Here is a 20,942-nt window from a genome sequence, read left to right as displayed (position 1 = left end):
AGAAATTCCATATATGTTATATATGTGTAGTCATGCAAAACATATCCATAACAGTCATGAAAGAAAATGTCCTTTCACCCTGTCCCTCCTCAAAAGTGTTTGCTTCTGATTACCCCCTCCCTCCTATCACACCCCTCTTATCCTCTTCACCCTTGCTTCCTGTAGGATAAGATAGATTTCCATACCCAACTGAGTGTGTATCTTATTCCCTCCTTAAGCCAGTTCTGATGAGAGTAAGGTTTACTCATTCTCTCTTAGCTCCCCCCTCTTCCCCTCCACTGTAAAAGCCTTTTCTTGCCTCTTTTACATTCTACCTCTCCCTTTCTCCTTCTCCCAGTACATTACTCTCTCATCCCTTAATTTTATTTTTTAGTTATCATAACGTCATATTTAACTCACCCTGTGCCCTCTGTCTACTTGTGCCCTAACTCAAACTACCCTAATAATGAGAAAGGTCTCATGAGTTACAAATATCACCTTTCCATGCAGGAATGTAAACGGTTCAACTTTAACAAGTCTCTTATGGTTTCTCCTTCCTGTTTACCTTTTCATGCTTCTTTTGAGGCTTGTATTTGAAAGTCAACTTTTCTATTTAACTCTGTTCTTTTCTCAAGAATGCATTAAATTCCTCTATGTCACTAAATACAATTTTTCCTTCACTGATTATACCCAGTTTTGCTGGGTAACTGATTCTTGATTTAAATCCTAGCTCCTTTGACCTCCAGAATATCATATTCCAAGCCCTATGGTCCCTTAATGTAGAAACCGCTAAATCTTGTGTTATCCTGATTGTGAATCCACAATACTTGAATTATTTCTTTCTGGCTGCTTGCAATATTTTCTCCTTGACCAGAAAACTCTTGATTTTGTCTGTAATGCAATATTACTGGGAGTTTTCCTGTTGGGATTTCTTTCTGGAGGTGAACGGTGAATTCTTTCAATTTCTGTTTTGCCCTCTAGTTCTAGAATATCAAGGTAGTTTTCCTTGATAATTTCTTGAAAAATGATGTCTAGGCTCTTTTTGTGGTCATGGCTTTCAGGTAGTCTATTATTTTTAAAATTATCTCTCCTGGATCTATTTTCCAGGCAAGTTGTTTTCCAAAGAGATATTTCACATTGTCTTTTATTTTTTCCCCTTCTTTTGGTTTTGTTTCATAATTTCTTGATTTCTCATACAGTCATTAGCTTCCATTTGCTCCATTCTAATTTTTAAGGCATTATTTTCTATTTAAAAATACATACTAAGAAAAGAAGATGAAACATCATAAACTTAAAGGTGAATATGAGAGAGTTATGGCAATTTAATGATTACTCCACCACATTAACTTCCAGACTCTACTATTTATTTGGATTGATTTTTTTTATATCACCTTAATTTAAATCCTCTTTTCCAATGACTGCTACTTAGAGATCTATTGCCACAAATTAGTCATGCCACCCCATTCTAGCAAAGAAGGTGGAACAAGCATTGCTTTCTTGCTCAATCATTGGCTTCAGTACTGGACTTTATTGTTTTCCTTCCTGTTCTTCTCATTGGGTGTGGCTCAAAAATAACAATAATGAACCTACACAGAAAGTCTTGGTGCTATTTGTGGCCCAGTTCCAGTCATAGACAAGGCCATCTCCAGTCACCCTGATCTATGTCTTGCCATTGGACCCAGCTGGCTCTGGAGGAAAGAGTGAGAGTGGTGACTTTGGACAGCGCTTCCTCACTTAAATCCAATTCACTTGCAAGTCAAGACATCACCTTCCTGATGTCATTGGTCCTCTTCAAGAATGAAGCACAATAACAGTCTGTGAGTAGTAGTATCTGCCCGGGGGCGGAACCAAGATGGCCGAGTGAAAGCAGTGACTTGCTCGAGCTTTCCCCCAACCCCCTCCAAATATGCATAAAAAATGGCTCTAAACAAATTCTAAAGCAGCAAAACCCAGAAAAAAACAGAGTGAAACAAATTTCCAGCCCAAGACAACCAGGATAACTGATCAGAAAGGTATTTTGCACAGTACTGGTAGCAGAGTGCAGTGCAGCATGGGTGCTCAGGCCTCAACAGAACTGGAGCAGCCTAAGAGGACTGAATCGTAGGCAGCTGTGGCGGTTTCCAGACTCCTCAATCCTCGAATGCCAAAGTCAACTTAGAAGGTCAGTGGGAAAAGTGTGTTTCTGTCAGTGCTCAGAGAGGAATGTGAGATCTCAGCTCCATTCCCCCAAAAGCATGGCCCTGGGGAGGCAGCTGAGCTTCTGGCCCACAGACTGAGGGGGAATTGAGTGGCTGATCAGAGAGGGATTTCAGGGATCTCTTTGCCAGTGCTGAGGCAGGAATCTCTTGCTTTGCCCGTGTTTGGATCTCGGTCACAGTTCTGGGTGGTGGTCCTGGGGTGAGGAGGAGCACTGGTGTGGTGGAGCTTGTAGTGGTGGTGTAGAGAAAATCCTCCTCACAGTTACAGGACAGACAGGAGTACTTGTTGTCACAGGCCAGGAAAGGAGTAAACACCTCGCTCCTTAACATACCACCTTGGAAGAACTGAAAATTTACAGGTCCCTACAAGTTTCTCTGAAATCAGCTATACAAACCCCCCGAAGCTTGGGACAGTACATTCTCCACATTGGAAGCAGACTCTTACCTTAACAAAGAGTTTAAAATTCAAGTAATTGGCTGGGATCATAAGCAAGTAGCACAAAAACAGTCAGACTATATTATCTTACTTTGCTGAAAAAGAAGATCAAAATATACAACCAGAAGAAGACAACAAAGTCAAAGCTCCTACATCCAAAGCCTCCAAGAAAAATATGAATCAGTACCAGGCCTTGGAAGAGCTCCAAAGGGATTTTGAGAAGCAAGTAAGGGAAATAGAGGAAAAATAGAGGAAAAACTGGGAAGAAAAATGAGAGTGATGCAAGAAAATCATGAAAAACAAGTCAACAGCTTGCTAAAGGTTACCCAAAAAAATACTGAAGAAAATAACATCTTAAAAAATAGCTTAACCCAAATGGCAAAAGAGGTCCAAAAAGCCAATGAGGAGAAAAATGCCCTATAAAGAAAAATTGGCCAAATGGAAAAGGAAGTCCAAAAGATTACTGAAGAAAATACTTCCTTGAGTCAGCTAGGTGGCACAGGGTATAGAGCTCTGGCCTTGGAGTCAGAAGGACCTGAGTTCAAATCCAGACTCAGACACTTAACACTTACTAGCTGTATGACCTTGGGCAAGTCACTTAACCCCAATTGCCTCACCGAAAAACAAAAAATAAACAAATAAAAAGAAAATACTTCCTTAAAAATTAGAATAGAGCAATTGGAAGCTAGTGACTTTATGAGAAATCAAGACACTGTAAAACAAATCCAAAAGAATGAGAAATTAGAAAACAATGTGAAATATCTCATTGGAAAAACAACTGACCTGGAAAATAGATCCAGGAGAGAGAATTTAAAAATTATTGGACTATCTGAAAGCCATGATCAAACAAAGAGCCTAGACATCATCTTTCAAGAAATTATCAAGGAAAACTGCCCTGACATATTAGAACCAGAGGGCAAAATAGAAATTGAAAGAATCCACTGATCTCCTCCTGAAAGAGATCCCCAAAGGAAAACTCCTAGGAATATTATAGCCAAATTCCAGAGTTCCTAGGTCAAGGAGAAAATATTACAAGCTGCCAGAAAGAAACAGTTCAAGTACTGTGGAAACACAATCAGTATAACACAAGATTTAGTAGCTTCTACATTAAAGGACCACAGGGCATGGAATATAGTATTCTGGAGGGCAGAGGAGATAGGATTACAACAAAGAATCACCTACCCAGAAAAACTTAGTATAATCCTTCAGGGGAAAAATGGTTATTCAGTGAAATAGAGGACTTTCAAGCATTCTTGATGAAAAGACCAGAGCTGAATAGAAAATTTGATTTGCAAATACAAGACTCAAGTGGAACAGGAAGAGGTAAACATGAAAGAGAAATCATAAGAGACTTATTAAGGTTGAACTGTTTACATTCCTGCATGGAAAGATGATATTTATAACTCATGAGACCTTTGTCAGTATTAGGGTAGTTGGAGGAAAAAAATTATATGCATGTATGTATGTATGTATGTATGTATGTATGTATGTATGTATAGATAGATAGATTAGATAGATAGAGGGGTCAGGGTGAGTTGAAGATGAAGGGGTTATATCTGGAGAATAAAATTAAGGGATGAGAGAGGATTACACTCAGAGAAGAAGAAAGGGAGAGGTAGAATGGGGTAAATTATCTCACAAAAAAAAAACAGAAAAGAAAAGTCTCTTACAGTGGAAGTGAAATGGGGGAAGGTCAGAGGGAATGAGTGGATCTTATTCTCATAGGATTTGGCTTAAGGAGGGAATAACATACACATTCAATTGAGTATGGAAATCTGTCTTACCCTACAGGAAAATAGGGGGAGAAGGGGACAAGAGAGCAGGGGGATGATAGAGAGGAGGGCAGATTGGGAAAGGGGGTAATCAGAAGTAAATACTTCTGAGAAGGGACAGGGGCAAAAGAAAGAATAGAATAAATGGGAGGGCAGGATAGGATTAAGGGAAATAGAGTCAGTTTTTCACAACATGTCTACTATGGAAGTGTTTTGCATAACTGCACATGTATAACCTGTATTGAGTTGCTTGCCTTTTCAAAGAGGGTCATTGGGGAGGGAGGAAGGGAGAAAATCTGAAACCTAGAGTTTTAAAAACATATGTTTAAAAAAAATGTTTTCACATGCTACTGGGAAACAAGAAATACAGGAAATGGGGTACAGAAGTGTATCCTGCCCTACAGGAAAATAGAAGGGGAAGGCGATAAGAGAAGGGGGGAGAGATAGAAGAGAGCACAGACCAGGGGAAGTGATATTCAGAATGCATGCCATCTTGGGGGGGGGGAGGGGTGAGATGGGGTGAAAATTTGGAACTCAAAATCTTGTGGAAGTAAATATTGAAAACTAAAAATAAATAAATTTATATTTAAAAAAAATTTTTTAAAAAGATTAGTAGCTGCTCTACTGGGGACCCAATTGGCCAGTTTCAGTTGGTAGGTAATGCTGCTTCCTTCCTTCCTTCCTTCCTTCCTTCCTTCCTTCCTTCCTTCCTTCCTTCCTTCCTTCCTTCCTTCCTTCCTTCCTTCCTTCCTTTCTTCCTTCCTTCCTTCCTTCCTTCCTTCCTTCCTTCCTTCCTTCCTTTCTTCCTTCCTTTTCTCCTTCCTTCCTTCCTTCCTTCCTTCCTTCCTTCCTTCCTTCCTTCCTTCCTTCCTTCCTTCCTTCCTTCCTTCCTTCCTCCTTCCTTCCCTCCACATAGGGAATCATATACTCACATGTATGTGCTCTTTCCAAAGGAATATAAATTTCTTGAAATAGAGTTCTGGAAACCAGACCTTGATAAAGCCATTCACATTTGTATGGAGTGACTTGACTATGCCTTAAATCCAAATCACTCTGTCTCTTACTGATTGGCCAATAATAGGTCCTAGCCCAAGCCTGTATTAGTCACTGTTTGGGTATCAATGGCTCACAGTGAGTGTAAATGACAATTTTTTTCCACTCTGGCCAGAAACCCTGAGGTTCTTCCCCTCCCAAATTGATTTTTTTAAAAAATAGTTACATAAGGCCATCTTTTGCTTCATTTCTTACCCAACTTTAAATCACTGAATGGGTGTTGCCTCAGACAAACTAAGACCTGAGAAAGATCTTATAAGGATTACAACTTTCTTGAAATAGAGCTCTGGAAACCAGGCATTGATAAAGTCTCAGTAAGACCTTATCTTAAAAAGGCCAATATCTCCCACTGCATCCAGGGCCATCTCCAGTCATCCTGATATATGTCTTGCCAGTGGACCCAGGTGGCTACAGAGAAGAAAGTGAGGCTAGTGACTTTGCACAGCCCTGCCTCACTTAAATCCAATTCACTTGCAAGTCAAGATATCACCTTTCTGATGTCATTGGTCCTCTTCGAGAAAGAAGGACAAACAACAATCCAGTCATGAAGGTGGTTCAGTCAAAAGTAATCAACACCTTCATTTCACTGCCAGCCAACCAAAGAGAAGGATTATTATCTTGATGGAAGCCTTGTGCTTTGCAATTTATTCATTAATGAGCCTACTGCCAGGTAGCAGAATTCAAGGACTGTTTTTGAGTCTATGCCAGCAAACATATTTGTCTTTATGTGAATTGGTTGAGACATAGAAACACTCCAACCCGCTTTTAGACATGAGGATGTACTGATAAAGCATTAAGGAAAAACCTGTACAGCAAAGGGGGAACATACTTTTGCTGGAGAGGATATTGCCTTCATCAATACAAACCAAAACCTGTACATCTTATCAAATGCTGTGTTTGTCCATGTCTCCCCAAATATACTTTATAGAGAATCCAACCCACACACAAAGACTACCCACTGACATCTGGGGCATTACCAGTTCTTCCTATCACTCATTAGTACTAGTCAACAGGTGATAAATATGATTTTTTTTTGTCATAACACATGAAACTAGATAAAAACGATAAAGGAAAATATAGAAACAATTTTCCTAGAGTAAAATGGAATCATGTAGCCAACAATTATAAGGGTAATTACTATTTGAAAACCACTACATAAGCTTACAATGCATTATTAGTTTAGGAAAAAGCCCCATAATAATTGGCCTTTCCTTCATGCAATGCCACTCCCAGCCTTTTCATGTAAGTACTCCAGATTACTCTATTCTTCTTCTGAGTATTTGGAAAAGATGGTTATTTGTTCCCCTGCATATCTCATTCTATTCATCTGCCTGGGTTTTTTGCTTTGTGTTTTTTTCCTTTCTCTGCATCTACTATTCTCACTAATATGCACCACTACTCACTGATGTTAGGAAATTCAGAATTGTTAATGGAAATACTGTTTGTAGAGTATGAGTTCCTACTCCATTTCTTTAAGCTATTAAGAGATAAAATCCTACAGTTTTCAGAATGACCTTCGAAATTCTTAGTATTTTCACTGAAGTTCATAAGTCAAGGGAAAGGTCTAGGAAATTATTTAGAAAGCCTTTCTGGTGATTGAAAATATCAGACACAGACAGACTGTCTACCATGAGAGACTCATTTCTGAGTAAGTCATCATTTTGACTGGAACTTTTTTATTTTTATCTGAGCTGTCCTGGCTACTTCTTCATGGAAGACTCTAAGAAGGTAATCTGGAAAATAATGAATGAAATAAGTTCTGGAATAATAACTACAATAACAAAGATGACAGTGACAACAACACCAACATCTAGCAAGACATGAACTGGTGGCTACAATGAAATATTAGACAATATTATTTCTCATAAACTGACAGATGAGAAATTCCCGTATTCTAAATACAGACCTCAAAATATTCTACAAAATTCAAGCACCAAAATATACCGGGACCAGATCATTGTAGCAGACTGAACTGTTGCTTGCAATCACCTTGACATAACTTAGACCCATGAGAACATAAGAATAACATTTTAGTAGCTGTCACTTTACTAAACAAGCACAAACTCTAAACTAATGGGGAACATGCTTTTAAAATATAGAAATCTAGCAGAGGAGATCAGAATTATTTGGGAACAGGAATGATGTGTGTATCATTCCAGTTGTCCTTTCTGCTACTGGAATGTTACCAAGGATGTTTTGGGTGAGGCTACAGAAGATGTTATTACATGCTAATAATTTTATTGAGTTATGAAAAGTGGTTATATACTTCTGAAACAGTCCAAAGACCATAAACATAAACCAATAGTAGCTGGATAATGGCTTCTCTCTTAACTGTTTCTATCAGAATTCCATCAAAAAGGTAAAGAACCAGATGAAAACAACAGTGATGATGATGATGATGATGATGATGATGATGATGATGATGATTTTGCTGATGGGATTAACATCCCAAGTTAGTCAATAAACATTAACTAAGCATCTACTGCGTGCCTGAGGCTATCACGGGTGCTGTGAATATGGGGAAAAAGGAAAAAAATGTAAATTTTAGTCCCTGTCCTCAAAGAGCTTAAAGTTTAATTGGGGGTTAGGATAGGGAGGGAGACAAAAATAAATAATTCTGTACAAACAAGCTTTATACAAGATAAATAGGAAATAATTAACAGAGGGAAGGCACTAGCATTAAGGTAGATGGGGAAAGGCTTCTTTTAGATGGTTGAGTTTTTTCCTGGGACTTGAAGGAAGCTGATAGAAAAAGATGAGAAGGGAAAGTGTTCTAGGCATGGGGGATAGCCAGTTAATGTGCCTGGAGTCAAAAGATGGAGTATCTTGTGTGAGGAACAGAAAGAAGGCCAATGGCACTGGATTACATAGTATGGGGAGGAAGTGGCGGTATAAATTGTAAGAAGATTGGAAAGGTAGGGGTAATAGAACCAGGTTGTGAAGGTCTTTGAACATCTAACAGAATTTTACATGTGATCCTAGAAGTAATAGAAAACTAATAGAGATAACTCTGTGTGTGTGTGTGTGTATGTGTGTGTGTGTGTGTATGTGTGCGTGTGTGTGAAATGGTCTGGTCAGACTTACACTTTAAGATCATTGCCAGCTGAGTAGAGGATGAACTGGGATTCAGAGAGATGAGGCAGGCAGGTCAGCCAGCAGCAAGCTATTGAAATAGTCCAGGAGTTAAGAGATAAGGGCCTGCACCAGCATAGTGGCAGTATCAGAGGAAAACATTAGGCATGTGAGAGCTACTGCAAAGGTGAAATTGACAGTGTGATAAAATGAAAAGAAATAGGTGGAGAGATAGAAATCTTTAGGCTCACCTTACTCTAAATACTTATGATGATCAATTTCATACAAAACATAGCAGAACAAGTTGCACTCCTTCCTTTTTGTGGCACAAGAAAGCAAGATACCCCAGAACAAATCATAAATACCAAGTCCCTGCTTGCATTGAAATACTTCAATGCAGAAGGCACTAACCACCAAAGGGGGCAAACTTTAGTGCTCATGAGTGGCCTGAAGAAATGATTTTTTTTTGTTATTGTCCAATACTTTCCATAAGAAAATTAGAAATAGATCACAAAGAGATCTTTTCATTTTTAGGCAAACTAATGAGGTTCAAGTCACACAGCAATGTGTTGCCAACCAATGCAGTGAACCCATAAAAATAATTTCATAGCTGAGAAGATTAAAAGAAATGAGATAAATTGAGGCACTACTAAAATCCAAAGAATGGAAAAGTTGGAAATTTTGGAACATTGAAAATATTCATATGATATAAACTCCAGAAATTATACCTAACAATAAAACAGGTTACATAAAGCAGTAGTACCTCAAATGATTTTGAAAAAGAGATTGGCATACTTAGAATGGTACTCCAAAAAACTTTTATCTATTTTGACAGCACAAATGCAACTAATGGGCCAATCAAATGAAAATATAGCAAGTGAAAAAAGCGAGCAAATTCTAGCAGGTATCTCTATCTTTTTTGGGGGGAGGGGGCCAAAGACCCCTCTTCCAGTCTGGCAGACATGAGTCCATGTGTACCTTCTCAGAATAAATCACTAAAGCATAAAATATCTTTAAAGCATAAAGTAAAAGACACGCCAGCTTGTGATGAAAATCAATTAAATTAAAATGCAATTATATTTTTTTAAAGTTCACAGATCCAAAGTTAAGAACACTTGTCTATAATTATCATAGATGAATGTTTTCTCCCATGGTATTTAACAGAAAGTATGAAAACAACTGAAAGACTATTGACAGTGGTATATGACATGGTCATTTCCATGGTAAATATCATAGGAGGAAAGGTAGAGTTTTCAAAGAAAAACTCTAAGGACAGGTGTTCTTCTATCTCAGCAAAAGTGATTTTAGAGAGCTATTGAAGATATTTCCAAACTACATTGCCTGCACTTTTGCTATTTTCAATGAGCCTAAAAAAGATAAGGTTACATCCTATTTTTTAGAACTACAAAAAAAAAGAAAAAAAACCAGTTATTATATTGAACTGTTCAATAGCCCATAGAATAACACAACAGCAAGCAAAGTAGCAGGATATTAACTACTCTTAGGGCAATTTTATTTAGCTTTTTAAATTAAAAAAAATATTTCAACATATATACAATTTATCACTCCTACTACCCCTCCCACCCATCGAACAATGACAATTTTAAAGAACCCTAATCATACAACTTATAGTCCAAAAAAACCCCCACCATATTCCCACATTGGCCATACCTTTTAACTTCTTCACCTTTTTGGCAAGAGGTGAGTGACCTATTCCACCTTTAGTCCTCTGGACTTATGGTTTACCATTTCTTTGATTGAGATTTAAAGTATTACAAAGTTGTTTTTCCTCTAAAATATTGTTGTATTAATATACATCATTCTCCTAGTTCTACTCACTTCATTCTGCATTAGTTTCATAAAGGTCCCCATAGTTTCCTCTGAAAACTGTCCATTTCATTACTTGTTTTGGAACAGTAATATTCCATTACATTCATAAACTGTAATTTCTTTAGTCATACCTCAACAGGAGGACAGCACCTTAGTTTCATATTATCCAAAAATTGGATAATATGAAAGTAGCTACCATAAACATTTTTGTATGCATAGGTCCTTATGTCTTAAAAAAGCAAATCTCTTTAGAGTATAGCTTAGTAGTAGTAGTAGTAGTAGTAGTAGTAGTAGTAGTAGTAGTAGTAGTAGTAGTAGTAGTAGTAGTAGTATAGCTGTGCCAAAGGAAACACACAATTAACTTTCTAGGCATAGTTCTGAAATTGTTTTCTGAAATTGATGGAACAATTCACAGCTCCACCAACAGTGCATGCACAGTCTCCCTGTTATTTTTTTTTTACAGTCTTTCCAATGTTTGTCATTTTCCTCTTTTGTCATCTTTTCCAATTTGATGGACTCAAAGTGAAACCTCAAAATCACTTTAATTTTAATTTCTCTAATTATTAATGATTTAGAGTCTTGTTCATGTGGTTGTTAAAGCTTATATTTCTTTGAGAACTGTCTAAGACTTTGTCTATCCAATCCCCATCGAAAAGGATGAAAAGAACAAGATGATCAATCTACAAGCATTTACTCAGTACCTCCTGTATGTCAGGTACTGTGCTAGGTACTTGGGATATTGAAACAACAACAACAGCAAATATAAATTGCAAAAATTGAAATGTTCCTACTGATAATAACAATATAAATGGAACTGAGTATGACATAAACATGAAAAGAACTAGAAACTCTACTGAAATATCAGAGAGAGTTCACTGAATATGCACTTATGCATCTGAATTTGACCTTTCTTAATCTGGAACATATTTAAGTAAATAAAAATTACATGTTGGTATGATAATAAAAAGTTATTTTCCCTTGAATTTCATGAATTTGTGTTCACTAATACTGAATAATGAATTTCTCTTTTATCAAGTAGACTCTCACTATTACTTGTTTATCAGAGTCCAAAGCGGAAAATGCATGTTTATCTAAATATGGAAATGTGTTTGAAGTTGATTTTATGTAAATGAGAGAATTTCATCTCCTTTTCTTCAGAAAAGTTTAAGAATTTAGCATCATAAAATGTTAAAGCTGGATAGGATTCTTAAAATTAACTGATCCAAATCTCCTTACTTTACAGATGAAAAAACCGAGGCTTAGAGAAATTAAAATTTTATGTAAGATTCTATAGCTTATGAATGGTGTAACCAAACCTTGAGTACAAGTGCTAAGACCCAATGCTGTGGTCTGCAATATTACTTAAGTGTGAAATATAGCTCTTAAGTATATAATTCAACAAGGTTTAAATTTCCAAAATCTGAACTTGTAACAAATATCTTCTTTTGATTAAAAATATTATAGATTTTCATTGGTTTAGAGGAACATTCTGGGCTTATAGAAATTTCTAATAAAATCAATGAATAAATGTAATACACAATCTTAGGAGCCTGATCTGTTCTTTTGGAGTGTTCTACTTAAGACTTTCTGCTGCTTTGAGGAAAACAGTGTTTGTTGTGGATTCTTGTGGCTTTCTTGCTTTGGCATAGAATGAAGATCAACACACATTAACAAAACATTACGTTCTTAAATAGAATTTTGCCCTGGTGAAAAGAAACAATATCAAATTTTCAGAATTTTCCCTGTATTGCTTCATATCTTGCATTTGAAGTAACTTGCTCTATAGATTGTGTTTAAAATGATTTAAAATTGAATCCAAATTCATCTTTTTGTATTAATTTTAAGACTTCGTCCCATGATAAGAAAAATACTTTTGAAAAGGATTTAAGACTCTTTGCTTCAGGGTTTTGATATTGCATTTTATATTGTGAATATTGACTATAGTAAATAATGAACTATTTTCTTCAGCATCAAAGAAAACAGCAACAACAGCTAAAAAGGAGGTGGATGCATCTGTATGTGATATGTAATATATTAAGCTATTTTTTTCATTTGAGATTTTTTTCTCCCATAGCAAATGGTTGGTTTCTGAAAAAAGTGAAAGTCATAGATATGTCTACAAAGGAAAAGCATTGCTTCCAGTGCAATCGGTATGTAAGTCCATTTGTTTCTATATGTGTTTAAGAATATCAGTTTTTCTTATATATGTATGCATATCAGTTACATGGCATATCTACATATATGAGTTTATGTGCATACATTCATATATGTACACATATACATATATGTTCACATATACATATACATATATAATCACATAGTCCTTGAGGTATCTCACCTCTTACTTGCACTGCCAAGTGACTCCAAAACACAGCTACTATTCTTGGAATCGTTAGGGGTTTGGAGTTTCTCTAGTACTTTTGTTCATGAAGTTTATCCTCCTAAATTCAATCAGTATTTACTATCTTCTCAATATCAATAGCTACTTAATATCAATTAGCCTTTACAAAGTGATATTTGCTGAGAAAGCATGACCCATCTCAGAAAATTGGAGTCCACTATACTCCACTATTTTACTCTCTGGAAGGAATGAAATTCAAGTAATGATTATCACTCTTTTGCCACCCAAGTTCACTTCTGGTTGTGACTCTTGTATAGTCAAGTTGTTCCCTTTCTTGCATGGCTCTTGACTTGGCTATCAGGTCAGTTTCCTGCTGGGTGAGGTCAAGCATTTCTCTCCTCAGAGTTGGCTCTTCACTAGGCTTCACTGCTTAGGTTATCGGAAGACTCTTGTTTGGACTCCAGCAGCTGAAATTCTGGTGTCTGCTAACCTTTTGAAGCTCACAATGTTGAATAATCAGTTCTGTTTCTGTCTTGGATACTCATTCACCTAGAATCAGGAAAGAGTACACAGTACAGAGATAGAAATAGAGGTAGCATCCCACATTCATGGACTCATGACAACTGAATAAACGGAGTAGGAAGCTAGCTATAGCATATACATGTATGCATGCCTGATGCAGCCAGTGCCACCACTTTATCCCCACCTGGAGGCTTAAAACATTTATTCTGCCTCACTTGATAGCAGCTTGGGAAGAAAGAGTGTTTTTCTCTGCTTAAGCTTTTTTATACATATTCAGTTCTGGCTCAGAAGCCAGTTAAAAAAGCTTTTGTCACTGCTTAACAAACTTAGAGAACAAAGTCAGGATACCTAAACATGCTTTGATTCAGAGAAGGGAAGGCTGTCTACATCTCAGACTTCCTGAGGCAAACTCAGCATGCCTCCATATGGCCATAAAGCATGTGGAGCACATTGCTTATATTTCTAAAGAGTTGGCCATCATTAGTAAGCCCCCCCACACACACACACGTGCATAGATGATGACACATATGTGGATATAGATTTATATGATATAGATGAAATAGATATGCATATACATACATACACATATGGGTACATTTACACATCAACACACATGTGCCTGTGGGTGAGCATGCCTGGCTTGTGCTCTGTATTAACCCAATGCCTGAGCTTTTCTAGCCCTTATCACAGCCTAGACTACTTGAGGTTTTTCTTTCAGGGCATGCTTAGTCAAATGAGCAGAACCATGTTATTGTAACAGGCAAAAGAGGCAGTTGCCCAAGGTTTCCTGGGCCCCTGAGGAACATACTCATTTTTTCACCCATTCTCCTCATTGTTGGTACCCCTTAGAGAATGTCTCTCCTACCTTTCCCACTCAGTTCTCTCTACCACCACTAACAAGAGTTGATATGGTTTGACTGACTGTCAAAAAGAGAGCGCTGTGCCACTGAATGAGGGAAGACTTTTGACTGAGGGCTTTTGTCATGCACTCTGCTCCCCGATCTAAGGAGGATGGTACTTCTGAGAAATAATTCTCTCCCAAGCAAGGCTTGCTCATTAATGGACATGGTAACTCATATGGAGTCTTCTCAGGGAACCCCTTGCTCAGATTGAAGAGAGGCCTTAATAAACATGGAGCATAATGGTTAGTAAGTAGTGACCTGAGGAGTTCTTGAGAGGTCTCATCAGATTTTAATGTCTTTGCCAAGGATTACCTAAGCAGGTGATAAGTGCTAACAAGCAATAACTTATTTTCTAGAAAATAGAGATGAGTAAAAAAGAAAGGAAGGAAAATAAAGGAGAAAATGCAAGTGGGGTGAAGTGGAGGAGGTGGGAAAATGAGCAAAAATTCAAACCCTCAAGAATTTGAAGAAATGCATTTTATTTTAATTAGTCTTATTATATTAAAATATATATCATGTATATGTATATGTGTGTATGTATGTGTATATATATATTATATATACGTATATATATATATATAATATATATATATACACACACACACACACACACACATACATATGTAATTTCAAGCAGCACTGCACAAAGTAGCCTTTTAAACAGTTCAGCTCAATTCAACTCAACAAACATTTATTGAGCACCTCCAATATGTGAGCAGCATGCTAGGTCCTGGGATATAGATATGAAGGAGCCATTGAGGGTCTCTCTTCAAGAGTTTTCTAATCACTCAATCTCTCCAAAATCCCTATGAAAAAGGAAGTTACTCCATTTTACATGTAGTCAATTTGAATAAATTGAGTATATTGGATCCTTTTTTATTTACATGTGCACACATTACATCTTAATAATTTGTAAAATTCATCTTTCCCTAGGCCTTAAAGATCTAGGAAGCTTAATTTAGATGCTTTTATTCATGGATAGAGAAGCAGCATGGCCTAGTGGATTCAGAGCCATCTTTAGAATAAAGAAGACTGGTTTCAAATCCTCCACTGATACATAAAGACTGCATGACCCAGGGCAAGCCATTTAACCCCTGAGTTGGCCAGGCAATTTCCTAAAGCCACAAGTAGCAGAAGAAGGTCTGATCTACTTTGACAGAAGGAATTTTCTCATTGAGAATTAGCAATGAAATAATACTCACCACCCCGTACCCCCCCAAAAAAAATATAACATCTGACATCAGAGGACAAATTTAGTTAATCATATAGAAATTTATCACCAAAAGTCAGATGATGAATTCTTTGGCCCCAGTGAGTTATGAAAAAGAAGAAAAGAGAATAGCAAATAACTTTCAGTCCCATGTGGCCACTTGCTATTCTGTAGTGGTAGAAGAAGAATCATGGGAGAAAAAGACAGATAATTATCTCACAATTTGTCTTTAACAGTCAACAAGCATGTGTTAAGAGTCTGTTATGTGCCAAGAATTATGCAAAGGCAAAAATGAAGCATTCTATTGCTGGGCAGTGGGAAGATAATATATACATGTGTATACAAAATAGAAGCCAACAAATGCCAGGTGATACAGGAGGGAGCACCCTAGCAGCCACAAAAAGACTAAGAAGGGCCTTATGCTGAATGTGGCATTTGTGTTTTGAAGAAAAGAGGGGCTTGAAGCATAGAGAGTACTACAGAACTAGAAGACAGCCAGTGCAAAGCCACAAAGATGGGAAGTGGAGTGTTGAGTTTGAGGAAAGGAAAGAAATTTAGTCTGGCTGGATTGCAGAGTATTGGGAAGAAGAGTAATATATAGAAAGGTTGAAATGGATAGGTTGTGAATGAGTTTAAAACATTGATAAAGGAGTTAATATTTGATTCCCAAAGCAATAGGATGCCACAGGAATTTAAAGAGTAGGGGAGGTGAGTGTGGGTCAGTTTTAGAGCTGTTTAAAAGATGAATTGAAGAGGTAGTGAGACAAAACAAATTACAAGGCTATTTCAATAGTTGCAAGCACAAAGTAATAATAGTCTGACCTATAGTCATAGCTATCTGAGTAGAAAATAAGGGACTGAAGTGAGAAATATTGTGAATGTAAAAAAGACAGTAATTAGAAAACACAGAGATGGGGCAACTAGGTGGCACAGTGGATAGAGCAATGTCCCTGGAGTCAAGAGGACCTGAGTTCATATCTGGCCTCCAACATATAACACTTACTAGCTGTGTGACCTTGGGCAAATCACTTAACCCCATAGCTTAGCAAAAATCGATAAATAAATTTAAAAAAATGAAAACACAGAGAGTGAGGAGTGAAAGATAATCTTGCCATTGTGAATGGAAGACTACTAATGTATTGGAAAGAAATTGGAAAGTAAAGGAAGTTGACTTTGGAGGAAAATTTTTTGAGAGTTCTGTCTTGGGTACATTGTGCTTGAGATACCAACAGCACATCTCGTATGAAATTTCTAACAAGCAGTTGAAGATGAAACACTGGCAATTTAGCAAATAGCTTAGGACAAGCTATAGAGAATATAATTAAATCCAAAGAAGTTAATGGGATCACCAGGAATGTATAGATAGAGAAGAGGTTCTGTAATTTAGCACTATGTTAGAGGAGACAGGTAGGAGAAGAGCTCAGAGGGGTGTCATGAAAACCTAAAGAGAAGAGAGTATTCAAGAGAAGATATAATGGTCAATAGATTCAAACACTACAGAGGATGACGGCTGGTGTTTTAAATGTGATTTTTATCCAGTGAACAAAAAGCTGAGAAAACTAAACTGTATCTGTATCAATCAATACAAATTTATTAGCCATCACTCTGCCATGTAACAGGAAAGACAAAATTTGTCCCTGCCCTCAAGGAGCTTAAATTCTATCGGGGAGTTAACATACAATTTACAAATATACATGAAATAAGTAAAAAGATAACTTTTTGAGGGTTATTTCCTGTACTACCTATAAGACCTTGGGTAGATTGTTTCACTTCCTTAAGCCTCAGTTTCCTCACCTGTAGTAGGAAGAAGTTGGACTAAATGAACTCCAAGGCCATTTCCAAGTTCAAATTTACAATCTTATATACCTTGATATTGAATAACCCCATTTCAGAGGACAATGGCAAAAATCATCTTGAAAAATAAAAGAAATGAAATTAAGAAATGAAAGGGATCAAAAATTCATTTTATTGATAATCCTTACAATACATCATCAATATTATTTTTTACAAGAAAAGAGTCAGAAGGTACCATGTATGGCAAAATTGACCAGTATTATATGGGATAAAAAAAGAAACCAATTAAGTCTTAGTAGATTGGAATTTTTTTTAATACAGGGGTCATTGTCAGAATTACCTATGTACTGTCATATAATTTCTTGAGTAAAACAAATATTTAGTCAATGCTAAATGAGATAAAATATGGGAAGACATTACCTCTAATAACATTTCTCTAGCCCAATCTATTTAAGCAAATTGTGCGGAATGAAATAGAGAAGATTTCTTCTTAATAAGAAGGCCTAGGAGGCTTCTATCACTTAAAAAGAGTTGATAAACTTTTTAGGACAAGTTCTAGAAAGAAATTTTAGTACTTCAAGGTATTCTGCCTTTTCCTCTGGTAAATGCCACAATTATTAGTGATGCCTAATTAAGGTTTTCATGCCTGTTAGATTTAGACACCTGTTACATGTGAAATACTTACATGCTTAAAAATAGCTTGTTTATCCAATAACATACAAATTAGCCAGTTTACCTTTATATTCTTTGACCATTAAATATACTACATCATTTAAGTGTTGAATATTAATGTATTGGGTCCATAATTGTCCAGTCTGCAAAACAACAACAACAACAACAACAAAACATAACATTGAGGCAGATCTCCAAGCAAATAGCACTTTATTTAATGGTCCATGGACCCCGCTAGTGAAGTGGACCTCAGGTCTTCCTCATGATCTGAGATGCTTATGTTGCCCAGGGCCTTGTTTTTATATGGATTGATACCTAAACATACAAAAGAGGCATGGTATCACACAGGATCTCTCTAGTTGATAGATTTTGCTCTTGAGGGCCAAAAATTAAGATGGGCAAGGCAAGAGTCTCCTTCAGTGATCAAGTAGTCATAAGATAACCACCTGCTCATCTGGGTAAGAGGCAGTAGTCCAGAGGAATAAAAATAGGTTGAGGGAGTTTCCAAAGAATCAAGGCATCCCACCCATACTGGGTTTGAACATGAAATTTGAGTAAAACAGGATGGCAACGTCTTTGTCAGCATTCTTGTGGTTGTGAAGTGAACTTCATAACTAGTAAACAAATTATGAACATTACATTTAAGTTTGAAGCCTACTAAAGGCCTACTGTAAGAACCTATCTCATCTAATTACTTCTATATTATTTATATAAAGTATAAAACTGGTTAATACTGATTGGAATAGAATAGGGGTTCTAATGATCATATCTCACAAGAGCCACCTTGCAGAAAAGACATTGAGGAGCTGGAGATCCAGGAGAAGTTGGCCATCATGCTACATTAACAGTTATTGAAAGAAGGCAAACTGTTTGATGTGGAAAAAAAAATCTTAGGTAGGAAACAGGATATCTGTTTTCAAGCATTTCAAGGATTATTGGCTGGAAGGGCTATCAAACTTGTTCTGCTCAGCCCCAGGGCACAGAAGTAAAAGATGTGGGTAGAAGTTGCAGTGTTGATATCAGATAAAAACTTCCTATGAAGCACAACTATCCCAAACTGGAAAGGGCTACCTTGGGTTAGCCATATACCCTCACTAAAGGTCTTCAAGAGAAAGCAGAAAGACTACTGCTGTGTATGTCAAAAAGAGGATTTCCATTCAGATATAGGTTGGTCTAGCTAGCCTCTGAAGTCTCTTCCAACTTTGAGACTCAATGATTCTGAGAAAGTAATGAACAAGAAAACACTTGGGTACTTCTTTTGAACCACTTCTACTATGCTGCAATGCATTCCGGGAAACAACATTCTCAGGTATGTTGTCCAGAAGATGGAGGGTTGCATCAGTCATTTTGAAAATGTTTGTTAAAGGGGCAGCTAGGTGGTGCAGTGGATAGAGCATGGGCCCCAGAGTCAAATGCGACCTCAGACACATAACACTCACTAGCCGTGTGACTCTGGGCAAGTCACTTAACCCCAATTGCCTTACCAAAAGAAAAAAAATATATGTTTGTTACCAAAAGTAGAAACTATTTAATGAGCAGAGAAAGAGGGTGAGAAATAGAGTATGGGTGCTTCATTAAGGATCTGAATGGGCTGAGCAGGGAGGGACATATGAAGGTGAGAAAACTTAAGACTGCTTGTACCTTGTTAGCAACTTAACTCACCACATCTCCTCCTCTCAACATGGCTTACTATCTTTCTCAACTAACAAGTGACCCTAAGTCATTTTTACAGCTTCTGGCTGGCCCCCTGGGTTTAGACTTATTCACAGATGTTAAAGTACAGGTGTTAAATGCCTCATTAACACTTTTCTTTTACTCACTCTGGGAACTATATATTCCCCAAATACCTTCCCCAATTTTTCCTCAGTTCTTTCCTGCCAAATGCTCTAAGCCTTCAAGTCTTCTGAGCCAAGTTTGTCTGATAGCTCTAAATCTTTTAAAGGGGAAATGAGAAGTAACACTGTTCCACCTGTATAAGGGTGGCCATTTCACCTAGGATAGGGTGGGATGGGGAAGTGAGGCAACTTGTCTCTTACCGGAGTTTAAACTTTATTTCTCCTATAGAATCTGAAGCAAGCAAACTGACAAAAACATGGGTTTAGCAATATAAACAGGTTACTTCATAAAGACCACAAATTGTTCCCCTGTGCCCCTTACTACTTACTAAGGAAATAACTATTGTTTGTTGTAGCTAAAAAAAAGTATTGCTGCTGCTACTACTACTGCTGTGGCTGCTGTTACTACTACTATTACAATGTACCAGAGGAACCTGAGCTATAACAATTACAATCTTTCTATTGACAATCTTAGACTATTGAGGGTTATGGATAAAGTGGGAACTGTGCTCTAAGGGCGTTTATGTGATGACTGCTAACTCCACTTGAGGTAGACATTATCTTTGTGCCAACCTCATTTTTCTTTTCTTTTTCTCCAAATATAGGTGGCTTACTGAAGATGAGCATGATGGACTGACTGTTATAAAACTCTACCCATAAATCTGTTTTTTTTCTACCTTTGTCCTCAATACATTTCCTTTTTCAAATTCCTATTGATCTGAATTCTCATATTCCTTTATGTAAAATTATAAAAATGTCATAATTATTATACATGAATGTCAAAATAATAACAGCCAGCATTTATATCACCAGTAGCATTTAATGTTTGTTGGATATGTAATTCCTTCTATGAGAAATATTAAATAGTTGGACTGGAATAATCTGTAAATAAACTGACTTAAAACATAATAGTAACTCTGTCCATGCATGATAAATACACTTAAGCAGATCAATAAATTTAGCCCCCAAGATATTGTTTTTTTTTCCATTAAGTATAGATTGTCCTCAAAGCCTTTAGTAAAATAAAGTGAGGAAACAAATATGCTGTTACCACAAATGTGTGACACATCTCTCCCTTCCAAAGAGTTCACTCTAAATTCATTCTTTGCAAAGCAGAGATAATAACAGTAACAGCCACCAAGTATAAATATGCTTTAAGTTTTGCAAAATGCTTTGCATATACTATCTTATTTTATCTTCGCAACAACCCTGAGAGGTAAATTCTAGTATTATCTCCATTTTACGTATGGCAAAACTGAGGTTGTCTCCTCCCTAGGTTCACATAGCTAGTAAATGTCTTAGGCTAGATTTGAACTCAGGTCTTCC

General features: G+C 36.9%; 1 protein-coding gene across 2 annotated transcripts in view; it reads left to right on the top strand.

Annotated features, from left to right (window-relative positions):
* Positions 1-20,527, top strand: part of RP1 (RP1 axonemal microtubule associated) — a 655,430-nt gene extending 634,903 nt beyond the window's left edge. For both annotated transcript variants that reach the window (XM_021005939.2, XM_078153415.1), the window contains 2 exons: positions 12,415-12,490; positions 20,222-20,527. In XM_021005939.2, coding sequence (XP_020861598.1) covers positions 12,415-12,490; positions 20,222-20,276 — 131 coding nt within the window. In that variant the 3' untranslated portion in view covers positions 20,277-20,527. The remainder of the gene's footprint in view (positions 1-12,414; positions 12,491-20,221) is intronic.
* Positions 20,528-20,942: the final 415 nt, after the last annotated feature.

The sequence above is a fragment of the Phascolarctos cinereus genome, unplaced genomic scaffold, assembly GCF_003287225.1.
Source record: "Phascolarctos cinereus isolate Bilbo 61053 unplaced genomic scaffold, phaCin_HiC Scaffold_4;HRSCAF=312, whole genome shotgun sequence".
NCBI classification, from domain to species: Eukaryota; Metazoa; Chordata; class Mammalia; order Diprotodontia; family Phascolarctidae; genus Phascolarctos; species Phascolarctos cinereus.
Note: the sequence above shows the minus strand (reverse complement) of the source record. Positions and strands in the feature narration are given on the sequence as shown.